The sequence below is a fragment of the Ixodes scapularis genome, unplaced genomic scaffold, assembly GCF_016920785.2.
Source record: "Ixodes scapularis isolate PalLabHiFi unplaced genomic scaffold, ASM1692078v2 PGA_scaffold4__175_contigs__length_147842914, whole genome shotgun sequence".
NCBI classification, from domain to species: domain Eukaryota; kingdom Metazoa; phylum Arthropoda; class Arachnida; order Ixodida; family Ixodidae; genus Ixodes; species Ixodes scapularis.
Window position 1 is genome coordinate 117,860,832 of NW_024609879.1, and position 19,265 is coordinate 117,880,096.

A 19,265-nucleotide genomic window follows, 5' to 3' on the forward strand; every position below is an offset into this window, starting at 1 on the left:
TACCAAGAGATGGCGCGGCGTATGACACGAGAGTATGCGGCTTATCGACAGATCTTTGCACCTCAAATTCGGCACCATGGGGGATTATAAATCATGATTTCTAATCCAGTTTTTTTTTTTTTTAACTGAATCAGTTTTGGTACTTTCGGAATGGAAGATTTGAGAGGCGCGCGCCCGCATAGCAAAGCGTTTTGGAAGATCGTCTATGCAGAGTTCGACGCCGGCGCGGCCTCGACGCTTCCGACATCTGACGGCGGTAGATACAACTAAGCGACCGCAGTCACTTTATTGTCTGCGAATGCTGTCGTGGATTGCCCGAAACAATTCTTTTTTAAAGTGGCAATAAAGAGGTAGCTATACAAGGCCAACCTACCTCCGCAACCGCGTTACCACCAATGTGTAAAGCGGGCACGCCATGACCGCTATGCAACATAAAAAAAAAAAAAAAAAAACTACTACTGGTTTTAAGGATTGAACTTCGGCCACCCTCGTGAAAGCTCAGTGTGCTGCTGACTGAGCTACGGGCCCCGCACGTGGGAGCAGGAGGCGCATAAACAGGTGGTGGAAAAAAAGCCCGTGGAGGGGACAGGGGTGGAAAGGGCAAGAAGGAGAGCAACAGAAACAGGTGGTATAAAATGAAAGCATGGAACGAGGGGGAATGCAAAGGACAGAAAAGCGCAATCCCCCTCTATTGTGACCCAAAAATATTTAGCGCAACGGCTTTGTGTCCGGTTGGTGCTGAGGAGGAGCGCGCTCAGCGTCACAAAGGTATACAATGGTATGACGTAATCTGTTTTCACACAAAATCCTGCCCTAGGCCACACCTAAACTAAGAGCACTATCCACCACAGGCAGTGACGTACCAAGGGTCCATCTTACCCTAGTCACGACCCTATAAACCTACCCCATTTAAACGCGTTTTGTAAAATAACCATAACTGCAACCAATTTTTTTGAACGAGGTAAGTTTTTTTTTTTTTTATTTGTTTCCATCATTTAGTCGCACCTTTGAACTTAATCACAGCGTGATACATTGATAAACCAAGTTTTGCGGACCGCCTAAGTTTGGTTTGAAGTGTTAGTGTACATACATGGCTTTGCAAGTGGTGTAGGTTCTGCCATAGCCTCCTCTATTCGGAGAAAGCCTGGCACGTCGCGAGAAAAGACGGCCACCGTAAATGAGAAAGGAGGGGCGGAGAAACGGGAGCGGAGAGAACCTTGCCTGCTAGCGCCACAAAAGAGCGAGCGGCCAAACGCAGAAACAATCTTGTTTTTTTCTCTCTCTCTTTTCTTGTCGCTATCGTGGAGAGGAGAAACTCAACGTCCACCCTTTCCCGTTTCCCCCTGCGCCCTTTCGAATCGCCGCGCCAGTTTCTCCCGGAGTACGAAAACGACGGTGACGAAAACACAAAAACAAGCGTGGTTCGGGGAGCGGCCGCTCATGACCCAAGCGCTCGCTGTCTAGGTCTGGCCTTTCTGCTCTGCGCTACCATATTGGTCACCGTTCGGCGCGCTCCTCCTCTCCTTTTTCCTGCGGCCGCGCGCCCTATGGCTCCGTCGTCGATGTGCCAGGCTTTCTCCGTATAGAGGAGGCTATGGTTCTGCAAATTCCGTAGCTAAAGCAACGAAGATACTGAGGTGAAGCTAGAAAACAATGAACAAATAAAATGCCTACCTTTCTTTCCGGCCGGTTCTTTGCCCGAGAAGGTCAAAGAAGAAAGCCGGAATGTAGTTGCGTACAAAAACTGCGACGTCTTTGTAGATTCGGTTTGTCGTCATTTTAATCCCTGGGCGACCTAAGGAGGTTTTGGGAGGGTGCTTGCGCGCCAGGTCGGTCGTGAGTCGTTCAGCTTTGCTGAACAAAATCTTGTTGATGCTGCCACTTGTACAGTTGTACACCCGCGGATGCTGTCTCAGCTGCTCCTGAGTCGTTCTTCTATTTGGTTGAAAGAAAAAAAAAAAGCAGTTGAAACGCTTTATAGGCCCCCAGTATCAAAGCTTCCGGTATAATTGAGCGACTGCCCCAGTAGCGCACATAAATGTCACGAGGTGCTCCCAACTGTCGTAAAACAATAGGCGGTATGACCTGGTACTTTCATGATACTTCGGGTGCCGCGGAGGGGTAAGTTCGTAACCACAGCAAGAGTGCAAAAAAGTGGTGAAGAGGGCGCTGACACGCAAAAAGTGTCGGGCCGTCCGTCACCTGGTGAATGCTGAATGCCCATACCCTCTAAAAAGTCTAATGCCTCTAATTTTATAAACGTAGAAAAATGTTTGAACAGCAGTAGAGGCTTTAATACACGACGTTTCGGGAAGAGACTTCCCTTCTTCAAGAAGAAGGGAAGTCTCTTCCCGAAACGTCGTGTATTAAAGCCTCTACTGCTGTTCAAACATTTTTCTACGTTTACGACTTTTTTGCTGAAGATTTGTTCATTAATACAGCCTCTAATTTTCCGAGAGCACTCGATAAAGTTAATCACTACAATTTACGAGGGAAGCACGGTGAATCACGAGGCTGAAGGTATATCTTCAGACAGCAAAAAACAAAGAGCCTGCGTGGTGGCGCTTAGCGGTGGAACCACATGCTCGGATGCACACAGCAAGATGTGTATTTTAAGTCTGTGCATATACTCAGCCCCGTCGTTGGGCGACTCCCCGGTAGTCATTTCCATTGTCTCTTCCAAGTGCTTTGTGGAAACGCAGAGGATGCAGAAATCGGAGAGCGTAGTGTCCGGTAAACATCTGTTAAAGTTATTTACCGTACTGAAAAAAAAGGCCATATATGCATCCCTACAACCCAGATGCCATTAACAATAACATATGAAATTACCGTATGACAAATATTCTACCATTTTTCTCAATGAAGAACTGATAGGTCAATTTTAAGTTTGGCCATGGTTGTTTACCGTAATTTTGTCCTTCTCAAAAGGTATATAAATTGTGTTTTTTTTTTTTCACCACGCTGAAATAACTTAAAAAGTATCGATATTGTAAATAAATTGATGTGGTGTGCAACGCTGAGAATGTTTTTTTTTTCTTTTTTTATGTATGGCAATGGTAGGACTATAAAATACAAGAGATTGTCTGGAACGTTTTAAAACTCTAGAGTTCGCTCATACAACCGCAGATTTTTCTTTGTGTGGGTCTTTCGTATTTTATGGGATATGGTTCGTATAGGTGCGCAGGGTCCTTTCAGTAAGATAATCCCCCGATTTAAATCGCTTATTTGTTTACGTTTTACACTAACGTCCAACGTTAAATTCTTGGTTGTCATAGATGACTACTCGACTACACGTCTAGAGAGACATCTAAATACAAAAATAAAACAAATAGCGTTAAATGTTTTTTAGACATTTTTTTTTTTTTCTGGTGCGACATTTATGCAGCCGTTAGATGCCTCTGATTTAACGGAAGGTACATCTTTCGTTTGTGCCTTTGAATGAGAGTTTTCGTTTCGTGGGGGGATTGGTTACTCCCGTAGTTCTCCAATGATAAAATGTGTCGCGTATCATTACGGACTTTGAGCAGAGGCGGTGCAGCGTCGACGTCGTGTCAGCGCTCCTCCCGCTGCCTCAAGTGAGTCTCAAGCCGGTGTCGCACTGCCTACACATCGTACAAAAGCCAGTCTGCGTACAGATTCGAAAGCGAGTCGCCGCGAGATCCGTGTTCGAATACCGCCTGGCAATGAGTTCAAGGAGGACACTTGGTACGGGGCGTTCCAACCACGGACATTGCGGTGACTCGTGTGGGCAGACTTTTGTATGAACTACAAGCACCGCAACCGCCGCCCTGCACATCTTCTATTGAGCACTGTAAAGGGCTTTCCACACAGTACCCGCATATTTGTGCGCGCTTCATCACACCCAGGTTAAGGTTTTCTCTCCCCTTCCGGTTCGCTCTTGGACGCTTTCTGGGTTGGAGGGGGGGGGGGGGGGGGGGGAAGTCACACTTGGCTAGAGATCTTGAACCAAAACTCAGAGCGTGCTCATGACGTACAGCAGAACACAGCCACGCACGCACTCTTCTGGCTTTCCGTCAAAGTCTGTATTGTTGCAAGTACTTACATAACCTTTCGGAAATAAGGAAGTAGAGGAGACGACAAAGAGGAAAGAAGGAGGAAAATCGTGCTATTTGCGTGGTTGATATCCGCACTGAAAACGCTGATGCGCGCAAAAACGTTCACTTAAAAAGAAATGTTATTTTTTTCTTAGTTTACAGCAGAAACGATATGTTTTGTTTGCACATATCTTAACTTCGCAATGCGCTAAACATGCAGTCATCTAACAAAAAAAATGAGACCTGACTCGGCTTGTTGAAAGCTATGCAGACCCGGGGACGCGGTCAACCTCCGCAGTTTGATTATCCTGAAATGTTCGCGGGAACAAACCAGGGTTCAATAACAGCTAGGAAGCGCCATTTCAGCACAGACCGCCGACTCTTCCATTATACGAGCCATCGTATTTCTTAAATATCAATGGCAATAAATGGCAAGCAGAATCAGTGCTTACGGTATTTGAGTCCGGGCGACTGCATAATGGTCTTACCTCTCGTCATGTGATGCTTGGCAAGCTGCCACAATGAGCGCATTGGTCACTACGTCCACTGGAACGATTTCCATGGCTGCAGTTTTGTCCGCAAGAACGGTTGACACCAGACCTGTGAGCGCCTGTGTTTCATAGAAAAAAAGGTGCATGCAGCGAGCGTACACGACAGGAAGGAGGCGATGTCGTCTTCCTGTGGTGTGCAATCCACCATGAAAATTGTTCGTATATTGAAACTTCTAAAATATTACAGCGGCAGCTAGGGCCGTTCCCCTGATTTTCGACTGCGTGAGCGTAAGCAAATTTAGTTTCTTCGCTAAATTTGGCGGGAAAGTGTACATCACTTGAACTACTCACCAATTCAGTTCTCTTTTAAATATAGTTGGTTAACGTAGAAGTTTGTGCTAGTTGGTAAGTAGACATGATAAAAACAAAACAGCGCAAAGACAAGGACGAAGTAATAACTCCACCCCAGTATACACAAGTGAACAAAAACGTCACCGTTGTACCATATCTTCGTGGTATCTCACACAACCTGAAGAAAGTGGGACTTAGAGTAGGTGTTGAGGTTGTGTTTTCGGCACTTAATAAGTTGGCAGGGCTTTGCAGAAAAGTAAATTCAGATGTGAACAACAAGATCGTGTGCACTAAAAAAACACCAAAATCAGCTCGTTTCTTGTGTGCAGGGAGTTGTCTATTCCATTTCTTTATCTTGCGGCCGTCGTTATATACGAAAAACGGGAAGATGCTTAAACGATCGACTCGGAGAACATTGACACAGCGTTTTTAAATTCGTGTCAGGGCACTTAGGCGTGCACTGCAGAGCTTGCGGGTGCATCCCTGCCTTCGAGGGATGCCCAAGTGGTGTTTAAAAATAAGGACAGAGTGACGCGGGAAATAATAGAAGCACGTCATATTGCGCGACTGGGTCCTGATTGTGTTAGTGCCCCGTCACTTGTACTTTCGGATAAGGAGCGGCAGTTCTTAGAACGATGAGGGCAAAGCAGTGACAGTGTTGTATCGAAAACGTGACATGTTATATATCTCTTGTGTTCTTTCCTTGATTTTGTTTTTGGGGTGGCATGTTTGCTATTTATAACAGACGCCTACACGAATAAATCTTCAGTTGAAAGTCAGCGCTGTGTCGTGTTGTTTCCTCAACTTCGTCCTTGTCTTTGCGCTGTTTTGTTTTTATGTCGCTTTTAAATTTGGCGGGGAAATTCATGTCACGTGACCTGACGTCATGGGCCCTAGTCAAGCTGAAGTACCCCGCTAAATTTACAACAAAACAAATTACGCCACGTGACTTATGCACCAATTCAGTTTCCCCGCTAAATTTGGTGGTAAAATTGATGTCCCGTGAACTGACGTCATAGGCCCTAGTCAAGCTGAAGTACCCCGCTAAATTTACCACAAAACAAAATACGCCGCGTGACCTATGCACCAATTCAGTTTCCCCTCTAAATTTAGTGGTAAAATTGATGTCACGTGACCTGACGTCATGGGCCCTAGTCAAACTGAAGTACCCCGCTAAATTTACCACAAAACAAATTACGCCGCGTGACCTATGCACCAATTCAGTTTCCCCGCTAAATTTGGTGGTAAAATTGATGTCACGTGACCTGACGTCATGGGCCCTAGTCAAGCTGAAGTACCCCGCTAAATTTACCACAAAACAAATTACGTCGCGTGACCTATGCACCAATTCAATTTCCCCACTAAATTTGGTGGTAAAATTGATGTCACGTGACCTGACGTCATGGGCCCTTGTCAAGCTGAAGTACCCCGCTAAATTTACAACAAAACAAATTACGCCACGTGACTTATGCACCAATTCAGTTTCCCCGCTAAATTTGGTGGTAAAATTGATGTCCCGTGAACTGACGTCATAGGCCCTAGTCAAGCTGAAGTACCCCGCTAAATTTACCACAAAACAAAATACGCCGCGTGACCTATGCACCAATTCAGTTTCCCCGCTAAATTTGGTGGTAAAATTGATGTCACGTGACCTGACGTCATGGGCCCTAGTCAAACTGAAGTACCCTGCTAAATTTACCACAAAACAAATTACGCCGCGTGACCTATGCACCAATTCAGTTTCCCCGCTAAATTTGGTGGTAAAATTTATGTCACGTGACCTGACGTCATGGGCCCTAGTCAAGCTGAAGTACCCCGCTAAATTTACCACAAAACAAATTACGTCGCGTGACCTATGCACCAATTCAGTTTCCCCACTAAATTTGGTGGTAAAATTGATGTCACGTGATCTCACGTCATGGGCCCTAGTCAAGCTGAAGTACCCCGCTAAATTTGCCACAAAACAAATTACGCCGCGTGACCTATGCACCAATTCAGTTTCCCCGCTAAATTCGGTGGTAAAACTGATGTCACGTGACCTGACGTCATGGGCCCTTGTCAAGCTGAAGTACCCCGCTAAATTTACCACAAAACAAATTACGCCGCGTGACCTATGCACCAATTCAGTTTACCCGCTAAATTTGATGGTAAAATGGATGTCACGTGCCCTCACGTCATGGGCCCTAGTCAAGCTGAAGTACCCCGCTAAATTTACCACAAAACAAATTACGTCGCGTGACCTATGCACCAATTCAGTTTCCCCGCTAAATTTGATGGTACAATGGATGTCACGTGCCCTCACGTCATGGGCCCTTGTCAAGCTGAAGTACCCCGCTAAATTTACCACAAAACAAATTACGCCGCGTGACCTATGCACCAATTCAGTTTCCCCGCTAAATTTGGTGGTAAAATTGATGTCACGTGACCTGACGTCATGGGCCCTAGTCAAGCTGAAGTACCCCGCTAAATTTACCACAAAACAAATTACGTCGCGTGACCTATGCACCAATTCAGTTTCCCCAATAAATTTGGTGGTAAAATTGATGTCACGTGACCTCACGTCATGGGCCCTAGTCAAGCTGAAGTACCCCGCTAAATTTGCCACAAAACAAATTACGCCGCGTGACCTATGCACCAATTCAATTTCCCCGCTAAATTTGGTGGTAAAACCGATGTCACGTGACCTGACGTCATGGGCCCTTGTCAAGCTGAAGTACCCCGCTAAATTTACCACAAAACAAATTACGCCGCGTGACCTATGCACCAATTCAATTTCCCCGCTAAATTTGATGGTAAAATGGATGTCACGTGCCCTCACGTCATGGGCCCTAGTCAAGCTGAAGTACCCCGCTAAATTTACCACAAAACAAATTACGCCGCGTGACCTATGCACCAATTCAGTTTCCCCGCTAAATTTGATGGTAAAATGGATGTCACGTGCCCTCACGTCATGGGCCCTTGTCAAGCTGAAGTACCCCGCTAAATTTACCACAAAACAAATTACGCCGCGTGACCTATGCACCAATTCAGTTTCCCCGCTAAATTTGATGGTAAAATGGATGTCACGTGCCCTCACGTCATGGGCCCTAGTCAAGCTGAAGTATCCCGCTAAATTTACCACAAAACAAATTACGCCGCGTGACCTATGCACCAATTCAGTTTTTCCGCTAAATTTGGTGGTAAAATTGATGTCACGTGACCTGACGTCATGGGCCCTAGTCAAGCTGAAGTACCCCGCTAAATTTACCACAAAACAAATTATGCCGCGTGACCTATGCACCAATTCAGTTTCCCCGCTAAATTTCGTTTTAAAATTGATGTCACGTGACCTGATGTCATGGGCCCTAGTCAAGCTGAAGTACCCCGCTAAATTTACCATAAAACAAATTACGCCGCGTGACCTATGCACCAATTCAGTCTCCCCGCTAAATTTGGTGGTAAAATTGATGTCACGTGACCTGACGTCGTGGGCCCTAGTCAAGCTGAAGTACCCCGCTAAATTTACTACAAAACAAATTACGGCGCGTGACCTATGCACCAATTCAGTCTGTGGTAGGGTTGCCTTGCTGCATGCCCATCCGGGAGGAACAACACAGAGCCGTGGTTTCCAAAACAAGAAACTACATTTATTAAAGTAACAGGAATGGATTGTTAGTGTCAAGTTCAACGTAAAACATTGCCGGAGCGTTCCAACTGCACGCCTCCGTGGCCACGGTCCGTCCTCTCATCTCTGTGGGCGTGTGCCTTCTTTTATAGGCTCTTGTGCTTTTCTATACGTGCGCTATTGCGCGCCTCGGCCGTTGTCCAGTTTGGGCATTCGGCAGCGGCCTCTGGCCGTGGTGGGAGACTTGCTCCCACAAGTTTCCCGCTAAATTTGGTGGTACAATTGATGTCACGTGACCTCACGTCATGGGCCCTAGTCAAGCTGAAGTACCCCACTAAATTTACCACAAAACAAATTACGCCGCGTGACCTATGCACCAATTCAGTTTCCCCGCTAAATTTGATGGTAAAATTGATGTCACGTGACCTGACGTCATGGGCCCTAGTCAAGCTGAAGTACCCCACTAAATTTACCACAAAACAAATTACGCCGCGTGACCTATGCACCAATTCAGTTTCCCCGCTAAATTTGGTGGTAAAATTGATATCACGTGACCTGACGTCATGGGCCCTAGTCAAGCTGAAGTACCCCGCTAAATTTACCACAAAACAAATTACGCCACGTGACTTATGCACCAATTTAGTTTCCCCACTAAATATGGTGGTAAAATTGATGTCACGTGACCTGACGTCGTGGGCCCTAGTCAAGCTGAAGTACCCCGCTAAATTTACCACAAAACAAATTACGCCGCGTGACCTATGCACCAATTCAGTTTCCCCGCTAAATTTGGTGGTAAAATTGATGTCACGTGACCTGACGTCACGAGACCAACGGAAAAATTCAAGTTCCCGGCTAAATTTATCGGAAATATGTACATCACGTGACCTATGCACCAATTCAGTTTCTCCCTCAGATTTAGCAGAAAACGTTAACGTTACGTGAGCTACAGACCAATTCAGTTTTTCCGCTAAATTTGTCTGGAAACAACATCACGACCTTAAAATCATTTATTCATTAACAGCGTATCGACGCTCAAACTACTCAACGTCATTTCAATATCAGGTCCCCGTACGACGTACGGTCGGCAAAATGTCAATCTCCATATCGTCGAATAAGCAACACAGCTGTCGCTGCCTAAGCGCATTACATCGTGTGATTATCGCGCAATCTTTGAAGGAAGGTTGACTTCCATACGATATTGTTTACACAAATTTAGATCCACACAAAACGAGTAAAAAATATTCAGTAACCGTAATATTTTCCCTTTTAGTTAATTTTCAATTCGCTACGACGAATACATATCATTTCCTGATTAGAACCGTTTGAAAATTGCACGCCGTCCAGGGGCTTTTGCACCAAGGATCGGAGTCGGCCATTGTTGCAAACGTACTCTGTTCATATATTGGACACGAAGGTTGCGTCAGTATTCGGCGTAGACTCGGAACGAATACTACGCTTCGTGCCACCGAAATAGCGGCCGCCAATGTTGCTTGGTGGACTTTCGAAGAGGGTAGATTTTGAGCGACTACAAATGGGCAAGAGAAATCGCGACGTGCGTTTTAAGCAAGGCTAGTAGAACAACTCATTTAGGCAACTCCCATAAAGCCGACTTTAAAAAAAGTGACTTCGATACGTACTCGAGAACCCAACTAATGGCGATCACAACGCCGCCATTTCTCCCGCAGCGGCCACTCGGGGAACTGCACGTCTTCGTATATCGGTTCAGGTTGAGTCGTGCACGGGCCGGTGGCGCCATCTCGCATTGCCATTTCGCAGTAGCAAGATAAACGACCTTTTTAGTTTTGACTCGTCGCTAAAGGGTGGCGCTGTTATCGTACTTATATTGGTCTCGGTGGATGCGAGCGGTCCGGGTTTCATGGGTGAGTTTCCCAACTGTGTGTTTTAGTAAGGTTGGTTTCAAGGCATCCGCGTATCCAAAATCGGCCTCCAGCAACGCGGTAAACTTCTCATTTTGTGAGAAAAAAATGTCGTGGAAGAAAACCGGCTAGTGGAGATTAGGAACGCGTAGCTCAATTTAATTAAATAAAATTCAAACGGTTACTCTTCAATGCCACTCGCGAAGGAAACAAAATTTAGGGTCACAATGCCCGAAGAAGGTCACTGTCACTTTTGCGGTTCTCAGAGGCAGTACAAGGTCGACTTGCGCGTTAGTTAATCGAGGACATGCATAACGGTTTAATAGATTAGTAGACCTGTTGTATGTGAACGTGCTCAGATTGTGCTGCGAAATTATACTCACCGAAGCAATCACGCCGTTTCCTCCGCTTAGTCCTTCCACCCAGCCCTACAATATCGCAAAAATGTTGAATGTTATATTCATTGTTAGTCTCACTCACAAGCATTAACAAATTATAGCGACAACTCTCTCCCGCTTGATGTCCTATGCCACTTGAGCTGCGTCAGGCTGGACACCAAGTATCTTGAAACTTCAAGTGATATGCAAATTACTTGATAATTTTGTATTTTTTTAAAGATAGATGATAGAGTCCGGCAAAGCCTGTAAAGCTCGCATGACGTGGCCTAACAATCGCAAGAAATGTAATTTTATTCAAACGCCGCAATTGTGCCTATTAAACAAAACAAAAGAAAAACAGTAAAAATATGCAATCTATCTAGTTTAACAGGCACGTAACCGAAGTTCTTTGCGAACGTTTTAAAAATATTACAAAATCACTCCGCTATTCGCCTTGAGATCGAACCGTGTCACCATCGTGCGGCACAAATTGGAAACATGCAAAAGCGGAGATACCGCCGTGCGTCGTCTTCTGCAGGCGCATGTTGAGATGCATGGATCTCGCCGACGCAAGCCCATTTCCGGCCTGAGCTTGACCCTCGTTATTAAATTTTTAATAATTTTTGTTGTCATTTCTTTTACCAAAGGTTGTGTTGCATTGTTTCACAAGCGTAGAAATTCAGAAAAGCGATTATTATTAAGTCGGAGGCTTCCATAAACTTAACGAATGTTTGGATACATGGTTTTGCGCAAAAAAGACGGACACAAGAGAGAGAAACAAAACTGCAAAACTGAAGTTGTCTATGAAATCCTGCTCACGTGTGGGAAGACATACGTGGGGCAAACGGGAAGGTGTGCCAACGATCATCTCAGGGAGCATGCTCAAAGTTTAAAGACTAATGACGGGGCACATTTGCCTGCACACTGCAGAAACTGTAAGTGTGAGCCACGTTTTTCTGACACTGTAATTTTGGGCGGAAGTAAGGGACAAAAAGCACGTGAGCAGTTGGAAGCCTTCTTTATCAAAAAGAAAAGCGACCTATGTGTGAGCGATACCTCGATAAGTTTGCATAATGCTGAAAAACGCTTCCTTGATATGTTTCTGTGACGAGCGTGTGATAGTGACACGACGCACACGTGGAGGCATTGAAATTGACGATATATCTGTATGTTTTCTAAGGGTTTCCTCAATACAGCTCTAAGTTGCGCTCGTGTTTGTTTCTCTCTCTTGTGTCCGTCTTTTTTTGCGCAAAACCATGTATCCAAACGTTCACCAACTTGCCCAACAACAAACTATTTTAACGAACGTTCACACCCTTGCGACCTCTTAAAACTGGGTTCCTTGAAACCTCTTACAACGGGAGGACACACTGGCGCCATCTATAGAGTAGCAGTGTAAGCTTGGTCGGTCCGAGATATTTTCTATTTCTCTCGCGCATTACCCTTTTTTTCTTGACTCGAAAAACTTTTGTAAACGTTATAAACGAGCCTTTCTTTCAGGTATTACGCACATTTGACCTCATAAATACCGCAAAAACTTCTCCCTCGTGAAATGCAGTTCTAGGGTCACCGCATAGATGGCGCCAGCGTCCTAGTGTGTTCTCTCGTCCTAAGAAATTTTAAGAGGTTTTAACAAGTCTCGTCTCTCTCAGTCGTACTCGGTTGCAAGAGTGTGAACGGGCCTTTTGTGTGTTGGTTTTAAAGAACCGCTGTTTCCACGTATTTTTGTTATCTCGCACAAACCATAGCTTTCATAAAGCATTGAATGTTGAGTGGGGCTGTGGTTCGATGAAAAAATTAAACAGACTCACCGCTACCTTTTAATAGACTAATCAATCGATAAATCCGTTAGTAGATTTTTCGCCACTCATGTTGCAAGAAGGATGTTAAAACTACACGTATTTTTAACTATTTTTACTGATATAAATTGCATAGTGCATTCCCAATCTAAACTTGACGTTGTGACGCCTACAGAAATATGAACACGACAAGCCTTTTAATCTGAAATCATTTTTAACTTATTATTTGAACAGCGTAATCACCCTCGGAGGTAATCACAAGCACGCCGCAGTGGTTTACCGTGCAAGCATGTGTCACGAAATAATAGAACACCTAAAAACTATTAAAACGTGCATTTCTTACTTTTTGTTGACCTTTTCCAGCACAAGATTTTGATTAAACGGCAAAATAAAAAATCACAATTAAAGCATCGTGCTCTCGAATAATCTGAAGGTTAATGGATGAACTTCCCAGTCCCGACATGCGTTAGGTGAGGGCGGAGGGTGATCGGAAGGTCTCGTGAAGGTCGCCAGTAAAAGAGTATCAGTAAAAGAGAGTCGCTGCGGCCGATGCTGTCTGTGTCATGGTTTGAGTCGTTTGTTGGAATTTCAGAGTCAAGTGTGTTCGAATAGAAGATTCTTTAGCCAGAAATTTATAATCTGAGCCTCTTGACGTCCGAAGCCCTCGTCAAGAAAATGTAAGCGGGTGAATCCATACTACTGAGAAAGGCATCGAATAACACGAACGTTGCTGCGTTGCTTGGTTACACTCGTTTATTGCACTCGAAGCATATATATTAGAACCGTTTGTTTTACTTGTGTAGCGGTCATCGCGCCAGCTCTTGAAAGGCAGGAAAGAAGAGGACGACACGGAGAAGAAGCTCGCGAGCAAGTTGAGCGGCTAGGTTCCGAAGGCCGTGACAGCGATTTGTACCTGATATGTAAATAATGCATATATATAAATACTGATTGCTATATATATATTATTTACATATCAGGTACAGATCGCTGTCACGGCCTTCGGAACCTAGCCGCTCAACTTGCTCGCGAGCTTCTTCTCCGTGTCGTCATCTTCTTTCCTGCCTTTCAAGAGCTGGCGCGATGACCACTACACTTGTTTCAGCTGTCGTGCCAACGTGCAGTTTCCGGATAGTAACTAGAACAGGCACTCTTTCCTCATCGCAAAATAGTAGAATTTTTCAGACTCCGAAAAACTTACTTACACCATGGCACAGTAAAGGAAAACACTGGCTGCAGTGAAACTCAATAGTACGGTAATTTCTAATACAGCAGTAACTTCCCTTCATGCTAAATATTGATATTACAGCAAAAGCTTAAAAGTTAAAAAATGCATAGAATCTGCGTTTCCACAGCCCACAGTACCAGTGTTATGATATCCGGGTTAAATGTCATTGTTTTGTTGAATTTCCGCGCTAGTCAACCAATACATCTATTTTCAAAGAAAGAAATGTTTAACATAAATAGTGCGGTTCACCTGGAGACAGGCATCCATCGTGGTGATCCATGCTTCCCAACGTCTGCCTAGAGCAGACCACACATCCACAAGAGCGATTATTTAAATTTAGGCCGTACGCTGGTAACACGATTCAACCTTCACTGAAGCACCAAACAGTAAGGCTTCATTTTCCGCTAAAACTGGTTTCCCACCGATACTATGCGACAAAAATAAACTCAAGTATCTAGGCCGTCTTGCGATCGAACGTGGAGAGCCTATGGGGCGGCCGTGCTTCTACCCCTGCTCTGATGATGATGACGGTGGCCCGGCAGTAGCGCCACCTCTAGGTCGATCTCGAGGTCAATAACAATATACTATTTATCAATATGCTATCGCCCCAACACGATACGAAATTACATTTATTCGGTAGTGCAATGTACGAAATTAAATTAATAAAAGAAACGTTCAATCAATTATGCATACAATAAAAGCACTCCAAAGGTAGTTCTTGTAACTGAACAACTTGTGTAAAATAATAAAAGATACAACAATCGTAATCGAAAGACAGGATTCACAAGTGTGTAAATAATAGTTAGATAAAGATATTTTCATAATATGAGGTCTGTACACAACAAGCGTAGTCACACGCAAATTTTCTGGAAGCATGAAGTCCGGATGAAAAATAACACTGTGATTAATAATATTTAAATCGTTGTTTTCACTGACAAGCATAGATAAAATATAATGTAAACTTCCTCGTTTACGTTTATATGCAACATAAAGTGAGCCGCACTCCGAAGTCAAAATCCTCAAACATCAAGTTTTGTCATGTTTCCATATCCGTTCCCAGTTGAAAGCATGGATTATTGAAGTATAAAGTGCAGCTGTTGAGTTCCTTCACTATTTGAGCAGAGACTGGCTGGAAAGTGAACATCTTAAAACGTCAAGGTCTATCAAAATGTGCAAACTCCTCCCCCCCCCCCCCCCCCCCTTTAAAATATGGATTATGAAAACCTAAACTCTCCCGCTTAAAGGAGCTGTGCAACGATTTTAACGTTGAAAGAATTGGCATTTTCTGCTTTTGATATTGTTCACTGTGTCACAAATGGCAGAAAACACACCTCCTTTCATCGCAATGTTGCGATTCCGCCGCGTAATAGCGAGGCAAAACTTGGAATATTTCCCGACCTGCAGCCACGAGCGGCGACCATGAGAAACAAGCGGCGTGACGTCGCTTGGGTAGTTGTAAGAAAGATAGCAAGTTGTGCGAATACCTGCTGGATAAAAGGTAACTTTTTTATAAATCTTGTCGTTCCAACATATATATAAATGCGTCAACACCCTGGTATCATCGACAAAACTTTTATTACACAGAGTTTTAGTGGCGCCATCTATCCTAGGTCCACAAAACCGCGAACAGGCGCCAGAAGCCGGAAGGGGAGCGGAGCGGGACAGCGCCGGACGGGCAAGAGGACGGGTGGTCACGCGGTCGCGAGCGCATGAGTTCTCGCTGCTCGCTGATGGCTCTAAAGAGAGAACTTTTCCGGAACTCCGCGCCTACTTTAGTGAAGTCACTGTGCACGTGACCCGGAAGACGATGCACGAGTTGAGAGGCGGCAAAAAGCTGGATCTTTTTCGTTTTTTTAAGTAAAAACTAGGGTATCCAGGCAAAATCTGTTTTCTGTAGTTCACTGAGAAGTGTCAGGCATCAACTTTCACAATTATTTAAGCAAAGCCCTGAAATTGTTGCACAGCTCCTTTAAGTTCCTATATGTATACCATTTGAGCTGACACAAACTGCAGACAAAATACGCTAAAGCGTCAATTTCAATACTATTGTTAGAGTCATTCGTAGTTAAAGGCATGGCGCTAATGAAAGCTCTTAGATGTACAATAAAGTTTTGGTCCAAACAACGTAGATGATGAAGTCAGACCGCATAAAAACATATAATAACCATTCAACAGTATATAAGATGTTCTAAGAAACTTATCAGAACTTCCTTAGAACATCTTATATAATGTTATATTGTTCTTATATATTCTTATAAGGTTCTTATATTGCCACGTGCGAATAGCTTAGTCAGCAACGTGCTCGACTCCCACGCCGCTGGGTGGTCCGCCAGCGCTTGTCCTTTTTATTTATTTATTTATTATTTTATTGTTGGTATGACTGGAATGTTTCAGGTGACCAGAGAATCTTCTTGTTTCTTGGAACTCGGAAACTTTCAAAAGGAGCTTCGCATGGCTGCTTGAGGCAGTCGTGCTTCCGTCGCCATCAGAGTATGTACAGTCGGCCACAAAAGTTTACGCACCACTCGAAACGTGGCCGAGTTGCATTACCGCGCTACCTTGCGGTGTGGCGCCCGTGTTCCAGACCCGTGGTGCGCGTTTTGCGCGCCCCCTCGTTGGTACGCATACCAACTCTTCCGCTTCCGGCCGATACCTTCTTAAGGCCTCTGCAAAGTGAAATCGGCTGCCGGACTTGACATCCGACTAAAAAAAAAAAAATGAAGGTGAGGCGAGCACGTCGACACTGGTTTTCGGTTTGCGCTTTATTCTCACGCATACGACGCCGGGCGCCGCTTCGATAGCCACAGTTGACAGCCGTGCCGCAGCTGTATATCGGTGGGGCAATGATCGGCAGGGGCCGACACATCAACTCTGCCTGCTGCCATCCAACATGGTGTTGTTCTTTCCAGGTCAGCGGCCAGGAAAGCAGATACTCCGACTCGATCCACTCGACAGTTCGAGACACATATGCTTCCGACGCGTAGTGGCGTGCTTCCGTTGAGCTCCGCTCCAATTTCGGGTTATCCCTCTACCGGATGGATGCAAGGATGCTAATGGCTGTATTTATAACGGGCGGCAGCTCGCGCCACCCAGCCTGGAAAAGTAAAATACTCTCCTCGCCCTTTTTAATTTTTCTGTCTTTAAAACAACCACAGTATTTTTATAACATTCTATTAAAGTGTGCGTGTGTTAAGATTTTACGTGAGGTAACTTTTCTGCTCACTTCACTTATTCACAACGAACCGCAGCGGACCCGGGCCTCGCTGCTCTCAACTAAACAATTTTCTTCTTAACATATATTTTAAAAACGAAGAGACGTGTTAAAGATTAGAGGCATTGCCATAGAAAAAAAAACAAACGAGACTCCGAGTTGTCAATGAAAGCACAACAATGATCTCGTTGCGACGCACCGGAAATGGCTCTTTCCAGGACGCGGAAACACCCGAAGGCCGGACGATGACGAGTGGAAGGCCCCGGCCTTGTTCGGCAACGATAGACTCAGCCAGAGTCTTGGTAAGGACGTAGGTGTTGGCTTTGGCTCCGACCAGCTCTGGTGTCACTTTATCGAGATCAGCCTCGCTCAGTGTTCTGCTCGTATTGCATCAGCATGCGAAAAGAGAAAAGCAATTGACGTTAACACTTTAAAGGTTAACTGCAAAGAAAAAAAATGTTTTTTAACCAGCCTAATTGGGACAAGCATGTCACAAAACAAATGTTGTGGGAAAAAAATAATTTTTAAGCAATATTTACTCGACAAGACGCAATTTAGTCGGAGTCAGAACCTCTCCACATTTGAAACCCCCGCTCTTTTGACCCTCGTGGAGGAGAACTACGCCCCGCCCTCACACTTGGATTTGCTTTTCGGTTGACTTGGCTGCGGAGTTAACGACGCAGCGTCTCGACTTCCGGTAAGATCTGGCAACAACGCACATTAAACATGGAGACGGTTTTGTTTTGGTTTGACGGGACACGAAAAGCTGCGCGGTTTGCGAGCACATAACCTGAGAAGTGCCCCTGTGATGTTCCCGGAAGACGGAAAGTATCATTCGCAATCGTTGTGTGTGTGCTTTGAAAGCGAAGGAAGACACAGGATCCACGAGCGCGCAACCGCAAGCCAACGTTCACGACAGCGCTGCGTTGACTTCGGCGATCTTGTTCTGTTTGGTGCAACACGGCGATGCGACAAAGAACTGAAACGTTCGTGGTGTGTGTGGTGTGGTGCTTGGAAGTAGACACCCACGCTAACACGGAGCGCAAATTGGTTGTTGTGGGTTAGGGTTCAACGGGTTCAGCCCCGTCGTAGTCAGCTCATCCAGTCAAACTGGTCCGGGAGGACGCAGCGAGCGTTTTTAAAAGTAAATCTTCCTTCGTTCCGTTTTAAAACGTGGAAGATTCCCGACGCATACCGTGAGTAAAACGCTGCGGGCATTTTCAACAAAATTACGTCGTTTTAATTGAACGATGGACTCCGAATTGACCTTAATCTGCCGTTTTCATGCTTCCTGTTGTTGGACTGCGTTTGCACAGTGATGTGTCGTGCTTATCGTACAGTGTGAATAAATTTGGGTAAGATTTCCTACCTGCCCACAGATGCATGAACTGAGACCATTTTTTACATAGTGATAATAGTGTTTTTTTATTTTGGTAACAGGCGTTGCGCGTTTATTACTGTACAATCACTTGAGAGTTCCAAAATTCGGGAGGGCGAGCAAACATTTCGTACCTTTTCTTTGCTCTCTAGCACTGCCTCTAGTTTTAAGTTGCAGTTTCAGTAGATATACCTGAGCCAGCAGGTACAAACTGCTCTAAAGCAGGTAAAAGACTGGGAAGTCGGGTCGGTTCGGACTCCGTGTTTCGTGCTTTTCGCAAGGGGACTGGGGAAGTGCTTTTGCAAGGTATGCGGAATATTCAACCGATTTTGTTATGCCCGTCGTTTGCGTCTCTCCGGCAAAACGAATAAGATAATCTACAAAGCCGCAATCACAAGCCAAGATTTACGATAACCGTACACATTCATTCAAACAACTTTACGTAAGATGGTTCGGAAGCCGAGAAAGAAACAACTGTCGGCTAACGCAGAAGTCGGACGTCCGAAGGCTTCTGCGGACTGCTATTACGTTGTGCCAGGTTTTTTAAGTAACAGCTGTGTCTAGTCGACGACCTCCAGAACGATATCGCGAGAACGTAACTGGACACGTTTGTCGCTACGCGAGCGCTCGATTGCCTCCAGCCAAATTGCATTCCTTTCGGGGCGACAGGGCTGCTGGAAGGCCCGCTGTTGGGATCACTCATCTGACGTCTCCAAAAAGTCGGCATTTACACGCGCAAACAAATAAATAAATAAATAATTAAAGCACGCAAGCAAGCAAAGAGGAAAACGAAAGAACCGCGTTATGACAGTCAAAACTCCGCGTCGCTTCCTATCACTAACACCTTCGACAGCTGCTAAACAGAGACTACTTAAGTTCAAGAAGTCTCACTCAAGC

At 45.0% G+C, this 19,265-nt stretch overlaps 1 protein-coding gene across 1 annotated transcript; it reads right to left on the reverse strand.

Annotated features, from left to right (window-relative positions):
* Positions 1-1,670: 1,670 nt before the first annotated feature.
* LOC121837850 (putative fatty acyl-CoA reductase CG5065) lies at positions 1,671-17,352 on the reverse strand. The gene is made up of 4 exons (XM_042293683.1): positions 17,190-17,352; positions 10,762-10,806; positions 4,544-4,665; positions 1,671-1,935 (listed from the first exon to the last, which is right to left on the reverse strand). Exons 3-4 carry the CDS (start codon positions 4,615-4,617, stop codon positions 1,671-1,673), a joined length of 339 nt encoding a protein of 112 aa, XP_042149617.1. The 5' UTR covers positions 4,618-4,665; positions 10,762-10,806; positions 17,190-17,352.
* Between the last annotated feature and the right edge of the window lie 1,913 nt (positions 17,353-19,265).

Coding starts and splice junctions, on each gene's coding strand:
- LOC121837850 (XM_042293683.1), bottom strand. CDS start 4,617: ATGGAAATCGTTCCAGTGGACGTAGTGACCAATGCGCTCATTGTGGCA. Junction 1,936..4,543: donor CAAGCATCACATGACGAGAG/GTAAGACCATTA, acceptor TCAACCAAATAG/AAGAACGACTCAGGAGCAGC.